This window comes from Nansenia antarctica (genome assembly GCF_963989245.1).
Source record: "Nansenia antarctica genome assembly, chromosome: 1".
Classification (NCBI taxonomy): Eukaryota; Metazoa; Chordata; class Actinopteri; order Argentiniformes; family Microstomatidae; genus Nansenia; species Nansenia antarctica.
In genome coordinates this window covers 42,791,163-42,798,933 of record NC_137674.1, presented here as the reverse complement: position 1 = coordinate 42,798,933, position 7,771 = coordinate 42,791,163, and the positions used below count along the sequence as shown (strand labels likewise).

General features: G+C 39.9%; 1 protein-coding gene across 1 annotated transcript in view; it reads left to right on the top strand.

Moving 5' to 3' along the window:
• Positions 1 to 7,297, top strand: part of LOC308175172 (myelin transcription factor 1-like protein) — a gene marked incomplete at both ends in the record, with an annotated part of 54,627 nt that extends 47,330 nt beyond the window's left edge. The window contains 6 exons of the mRNA XM_080550204.1: positions 1,462 to 1,686; positions 2,313 to 2,404; positions 2,967 to 3,070; positions 3,337 to 3,480; positions 4,703 to 4,765; positions 7,157 to 7,297. Coding sequence (XP_080406330.1) covers positions 1,462 to 1,686; positions 2,313 to 2,404; positions 2,967 to 3,070; positions 3,337 to 3,480; positions 4,703 to 4,765; positions 7,157 to 7,297 — 769 coding nt within the window. The remainder of the gene's footprint in view (positions 1 to 1,461; positions 1,687 to 2,312; positions 2,405 to 2,966; positions 3,071 to 3,336; positions 3,481 to 4,702; positions 4,766 to 7,156) is intronic.
• Positions 7,298 to 7,771: the final 474 nt, after the last annotated feature.

The window sequence follows — 7,771 nt, the reverse complement described above, 5'->3', positions numbered from 1 at the left end:
CTTTATTGTTCTACCCATACATTACAACTACCAGTACCCCAGACAGACTAACTCACTTTGGGTCAGTGATTTTGAAAAGTGTCAACTCAGATGCTTATTGATGCAGTAACACTTGCCTCATTCACTGTTATGAGTGCTCCACCCAAAAAGTAAACAGAGTAAGAAAGTTTCAACAGGCTGAAACAGCACGAAGCACCTTAGTAAACCCCAAGTCTGCTTTGGTTTGGGAGAAAGAGGGAATCATACATTGGGAATCTGATGTTGTGAAATCCCACAGAGATAGCAGGTAGAAAGAGAGAGAGATCGATTTGGTCTACCTAAATCCCACAACGTTCTTTTCTGGCCTCAGCACTGAATCTCCATTGATTTCTCTGCACTATTGAGAGCAAACAAATCTCTAGCCTGTCTAGTGTGTGTGTCTGTTTGTGTATCTCATACGGTCATCCGAGCTCTGAGAAGCAAGGGCAGTTTCCCACAGAGCTAGGCGATAACCTCTATCCCACCGTCTCTATTGCACTTTGCTGCACTTTCCAGAACTTTTACCAGTGACACAACCTGCCCCCCCCCCCCTTTTCCGTTTTTTTCCTTAATAGGAAGCTTCTATTATCGGGATGCCGTCAGCCACCGATTGTGTCTTAACTTAGCTTTAGGGATGGGTATAGACTAGGGGGTTTGGAACAGTTCTATATACGGCGGATAGAAGGTAGAGATTGAATGCAATTTAATGTGACTCTATCTTGGTACTGCCTAAGCCTGACTGATACATTAATAAAGCGGAGGGAAGTTGCAGCAATAATCCGTTGGGGAAATATGATGTGTGGAAATATTTTTATGCCTCACTGCATCTGATTAGCGTTAGCATTGACTTATAGTCAACATAGCAGCATATCTGTGTCAGTGCGATAAGGTTGCCAGTGGCACATATTAATCCAGATGAAGGTGTTTCTGTTTATAATAAAGTCAGGGAGATTACAGATATTGATAGTATTGTCTTCTACTATGCATATCAAACATATTTACAACACATGTACAATAGTTCACTCACTAAGACCCAGTGGGTTTTCTTTGGCAAGATGAGGAGGTGGTAAGGGAGAGGCAACGGTGATATTGATGAGCAAAAAGCAAAAAGCAATGGCTGTGATGATGAGGATAATGGTCAAGATGATTATCATGATCATGATGATGATCAAGACACTGATGACTGTGATGTTGATGATGATCATGATGGCGATGATGATAGTGAACTTCATAATCACATTGATGATGATTCTGCGTATTATTATGATGATGATGATGATGATGATGATGGTGATGATGATGATGATGATGATGATGATGATGATGATGATGATGATGATGACAACGACAATGAACATCATTACCACAATCGATTTCTCTCAGTTACCAACGTGTGCCTGTATATCAGTAAAAAGCCCACTCACCCATCTATCCAATCCGCAGGTGTCCTGTCCCAGGCTGTGATGGACAGGGTCATGTGACAGGGAAGTATGCCTCTCACCGCAGCGCGTCGGGCTGCCCCCTGGCGGCCAAGCGGCAGAAGGACGGCTACATGAACGGTGGTTCCCAATTCACGTGGAAGGCCGGGAAGACGGACGGCATGTCCTGTCCCACCCCCGGCTGTGATGGCTCAGGTCATGTCAGCGGCAGCTTCCTGACACATCGGAGGTGGGTCTGCTGGTTTGATCTTGGGGGTTGGGGGCTGTTATGCCATAGCAGGGGTCTCTGATCTCAACCCCATTCAGCCAAAAGCAGGGTCTTCATTTTACATTACATTCAAGAAAGGTAAAGATGTAAGACTGTAAAATCACAATTCATTGATTAACCACATACCTTCATTGGCTAGTCATAAAATTACACTGTAAGTCATCATCCTGGTTATGGCTACTAAGTAGAACCCATCTGCCTCCATTACATTGGATAATGTGGAGGTGTAAGTAGCTAAATATGACCTTAAACATATCTTGGTACAACTGGAATTAAGGTACAGTCTGTGGTCTATCACAGAAATGTGATTTGTGAGTGAACTATCCCTTGAGAATAAACCCAGCAGACACTGTGAAACATGTGGACCAGGTTTTAAGGACACCTAGCATCACAGATACGAAATGGGTTCATCTCTGACACTAAAGCATTCAAACTGCACTCTACACCATACACTTCTTCTACTTTATTCTATCCCATAGACACATACTGTATGTTGATGTTGATGTGTGTGTGCGTGCGTGCGTGTGTGTGCACGCCTCTACCCAAGTCCTACTGAAAAATCTATTGTTTCCCTATCTACGCCCCAGTCTGTCAGGCTGTCCGCGTGCCACATCCGCCATGAAGAAAGCCAGACTGTCTGGAGTGGAAATGCTAACGATAAAACAGCACGCCAGCAATGGTAATGACGGTCTCTGCTCACTCACACAATAGAGCCAATCAAGAGTGTCTCTGTGTAATGAGATACTGAATGGAATTCCAATTTGAATTAACAGGCCAATCAGGCATTTGTATACGCAATGAGCTGCTGAGCAGAACTCCCCAATCTGAGATAAACAGCCAATCAGGAGCGGGTATGTGTAATGACGGGAATGAGTGGAAGCCCTAACTGAAACAAAGGGGGTAGAATTGCCAGAGAGCAATCACACACCCTCATGGTAGCTGTGCTAGCCAGTAGCAATTAGTGTATCATAGGCCTAATCCCACTGCCTCATAATCTGCATTTGGAGGGGATTCAGGAGTGTGTGTGTGTGTGTGTGTGTGTGTGTGTGTGTGTGTGTGGGTGTGGGTGTGGGTGTGGGTGTGGGGGTGTGTGTGTGTGTGTGTGTGTGTGTGTGTGTGTGTGTGTGTGTGTGTGGGTGTGGGTGTGTGGGTGTGGGTGTGTGGGTGTGGGTGTGCATACGTGCTAACACATCTTAGTGAGTTAGTGAAGGTACTAAGATCTGTCACTATTCTTTTTTTAGGACTAGAGAATGAAGAAGAGATAAAACAGCTGGATGACGAAATCAAAGATTTAAGTGAAACTAATTCGCAAGTGGAAGCAGACATGATCAAACTTAGAACGCAGGTAAGCAGGTAGTTTGTGGCCTGAGTCTTCTACTTGACTGCTGGCATGCGGTATATGATCTTGAACTGGCGTGTGTGCATGTGCATGCGGGCATGACAACCCCGACTAACAACAAAAGCTCTCCTGAACAACTAGATCTGTGTCTCTAGTATGTGTGAACTCTGAACTGCACCCTTTCTTGGTGAAAAATATAGAGAGACAGAGAAAGAGAGAGAGAACTCATCTTTACAGTAATGTTCTCTTTTTTTTTACACTCCCCTCTCCAGATTACCACAATGGAGACTAATATGAAGTCGATAGACGAAGAAAACAAGGTGATTGAACAGCAAAATGACTCTCTCCTGCATGAGCTGGCCAACCTCAGCCAGTCACTGATAAACAGTTTAGCTAATATCCAGCTCCCTCATATGGTAAGGCCTACCAAGACAGCAAGCGGGCAAGTTATGGAACCTATAACCGAACTAAGCATTATTTAAATAAATGTATATTTATAACTTCATTATTCATGATTTCTGTAACCAATCCTGTGAGGCCTAAGGCCCCAGTGTTTGTGCATGCTGACTGGAGCAGAATCATTGGAATGAGAAAAAAATAACTAAAGTATTGTTAGTAAGAAAGGGCAAGTATTAAATGAGATTTGTTGAACAAATGTATTGTTTGTTTCCGCATACTGAGACTCACAGTAGTAACAATACAATAAAGCAACAATAGTCACTGTAGGTGATTTGCACTATAGGTGCAATTTAAGTAATTGATTACAATCATTTTGGATCAGAGGATGTTGATTTCCTTTGATAGATAATGTGTATAGGGAGATTTTGAAAAGGCTGTTGTCATCAAAGATGTTGATCAAAAATGTTTCGGTATTATGATCAGACTTGAGTCTCTGTCTGTAGCCATGTATGTTTAAAGATAGAGTTGGTTAACAAAACAATATTGAATTTATATATTTTTTTAAATAGAGACTTTCTATTTCTGTAGACTTTCATAGTAAATGCAAATGCATACTTAATGCACATCTACTAAAACTAAAGAAAAGAAGAAAAAAAAGCTTTTTTCTATAAGCATTTTATTTGTTTGTATTAGTCTTCAGGAGATAAGGACAAAATAACTATCAAAAACTATTTCATACTGTGAAATTATGGTATTTGTCATCATGGTGCAATTTCTTGCAGTTTTAGCTGATAGTTTGTTCAATTCACTTTAAATGAACACAGGGAAATGTGTCTTACTATATCTGTTAAGTCTACAGTCCAAATAGGTCTGCGACCAGCATAACTCTTTTAAGGATTAAATAATAGATTTTGAATCATGCATGTCCTCACAAAAAGCACTATTGACTGCCGCTGTCTACATAGAATATCATCTCATATGGCCTTTATAGCATTGACTATGTTGTGAGCTGGATTCACTTGCTAGGCCCTGATTCTCCACATGTGCTTCATTATGTATTGTGTCCAATAATTATTTCACACTTTGTTAGGTGTTCTCGTAACCTGGAACACCACCCCCTAGTGGTTTCTTAAGTGAACAACAGGCAGCCATCCAACATCCTTTATGAGCTCTGGAGAAAAAAATAATTGTGTACAGCAAGCTAATCTAACTGTGTTGTGTACACCTTTTCCCCTCTAGAAACCGCTGGCTCACAAAGAGGCTCCCATTAGAAATAACAGCTGCTTACAGTTGCACCAGAGAGTAAGACAATAACTTTAACAGTCTAATTCCGTTTATTATTATTTTAATTTTTTTTACACTTCCTTTCCCTCTATTTTTGCATCTGGATGTAGTGTATTGTAGACAAGGTCACCTCCATTTGGTTAATGGATGGATTACACTACTGAGTTACTGCTCCATTGTCTGATTTAAAATCCATTTTCAATCTGGTTCACATTCATGGTGTGTTTCGCATATTCTCTTTCCTACAGTTTAATCCTCTATTGATGTAGAGTATACTTCATCTTTTCCTTTTATCATCCTGTTGTTATCGTGATCATCAAAAATGGAAAAAGCTTATTTTGGATAAAAGTGATTGAAACTTGAGTGTGCGGATAAGGTGATAGGAAAGTGTCCTTTGATGCATGCAGTGCCCTGCATAAGAAATGGGACAGTGAAGTGTTTTTTTCTTCTTTTGGTTCTATACTCCAAAAGTTTGGATTTTAAATCAAACAATTACTATGAGGTAAAGTATAGATTGTCAGCCTTTGTTTAAGGGTTTTGTACGTGCTAGCTTCATCACTCAGATATCACAAACAAATGTATACGTAATCTTTCTGTTTCAAGTCACCAAAAGCAATGGGACAGATTCATAATGTCCAAATTAAGCACTCATGTTTAGTATTTGGTCGCATATTCTTTGCATGCAATAACTGTGTGAAGTCTGTGACTCATTGACCCCAACAGTCGCTGGGTATCTTCTCTGGCGGTGTTTTTCTAGGGCCTGTAGGCTACTGAAGCCTTCTTCAGTTTTGAGGCCTTTTAGCCAAAATGTGTATCTTTAGCAAATGAAATGCATGTTCAATTGGATTTAAATCTGAAGATTGGCTTTCCTCGTGCAATCACTGGTAGATACGTAATATTTGTCTTATCTGTCCACAATACCTTTTTCCAAACCTCTGATGACTTTTGAAGTACTTCCATAAATGGTAAATGGAATGCACTTATATAGCACCTTATTCCTAAGCGCTTTACAATGGCCTCTCATTCACCTATTCACATACACCTTCTCACACACCAATGGCGGCAAGCTACCATACAAGGCGCTGGCCCGCTCATTTTGGGAGCTATTTGGGGTTCAGTGTCTTGCCCAAGGACACCTCGACACACGGCAAGCTGGAGATCGAACCACCAAACTGCCGATCTTGCGATCTTTAGACACCAGCTCTACCTCCTGAGCCACAGCCGCCCCAGAATACTGTAACTGGAACATTCTTTTTGAGGAAAACTAGTGGTTTGCACCTTGCATTGAAGCCTCTGTAGTATGGCTGGTGACAAATTCTGCGGATGGTAGAGTCTAGTCTGACACATTCACGCCTACCTCCTCAAGAGTAATCTGTGGAATAGTTGTTTTGTTTTGTTTTTTAATTATTTAATTATTATTCCTTGGTCATCCACTGTAGACGTCTTGCTGAAGTCACTAGTGTTTTTTTTTCTTTTTAATGATGTTCCAAATTCTTTATTTTGGCAAGCCTAAGGTTTTGGCTATATGTTTCTGATCATTGTTTCTAATTGTTCAGCCTAATAATGGCTTCCAGACTCCAACGGCAAATGCAAAGCCTAGAATTAATACTAGACATTCAAAGCTGTTATGCCTGGACACAAATGATGTGACAGAACACACCTGACTAACCAGACACCCTTGTCAAGTCAATTGTCCCATTACTTTTGGTGCACTGAAATAGGGGGACTATTACAATAATTTCTAATTGGTGAAACCAATGTGTACACAAATACCATCAAATAAAAGCTGAGATTTGTTTGATTTCAAATCCAAACATTTGGAGGATAGAGCCAAAAGACAACAAAATGCTTTACTGACCCATTACTTATGCAGGGCACTGTATAAGGGTGTTGAAATTGGGATAAAGTTGTTTTAAGGGCCTGAAAATAATAGTATCTGTAGTAACCAATAAGACAAAAATTGTATACAGTTAATAGGAACTGCTAACTGCTAACCATGATAATATTGTATAGCCATTTTTCTCCTCATTGTGGACCCATTGATTGTATGACATACTCTGTGTGATTCTTTTTTACTTTTTTATTACTACCAACTACCACTAGCCCTCTGCTTTTTATTTCCTGTAGAAAGAAATGGTCGTATTCAGATAACTATCATTCAGATAAATTCAGTACGAACACTTTCACAAAGCAAGTTCAAAGAGAGTTAAATGTAATACTTCATGACAAAGTTTTAAGTGATTTTCTTATCCCTGATGTGATGTTCCTTTTTAGTTTAGTTTAGTTCCTTTTTCTGATGAAAGCTCAAACAACTGTTGAAGTTTAACCTAAACTGCTTAAGAGATCTATATATTGCTTCATCTCCTTCTGATCTCACTTAATTCTGCTGTTTTTTTAAATGTTTCACAGGAACCCATCAGCGAGCAAAACTTTGACGCTTACGTGACCACTCTGACAGACATGTACTCCAACCAAGAGCAGTACCAGAGCCCAGAAAACAAAGCCTTGTTGGAAAATATCAAACAAGCAGTGCAAGGAATCCAAGTCTAGCCGCCCATGCAGCAAATTAGGAAACTGCTTCTCAAAGACAAGGGGAAAGAAACAATGTCTATGGAAAGAGAGAAAGAAAAAGTGACTTGGGATGCCTCGTGGTTCCTGTGACCTATCATACAGTGTTAAATATGGATTTTTTTTTGTTCTTTCAAACAAAGAGGTGTTATGCTTAGACAAATTCATTATGGTTTTATCTTGGTCTTGCTTTAAAAAAAAAGAGAAGAAAAAAAAAGAAAAAGAAACTGGCAAATAGTTTTTGAGGACATTCACATTTTGTACGTTTTTCATATGAGCTGACATAGTGTGATGTAATGTTTTTAGCTGCTCATGTATGCACATTTTTAGTGTATATTTCTGAACAGTAAGCTGAATAACATAGGACATGAGTTCTTTTTAATGCTTGAGGATGGATCATTTTAGATTAAAAAGCTGACCTGGACAGTGAAAAACAAAAACAAAAATATGATGAGG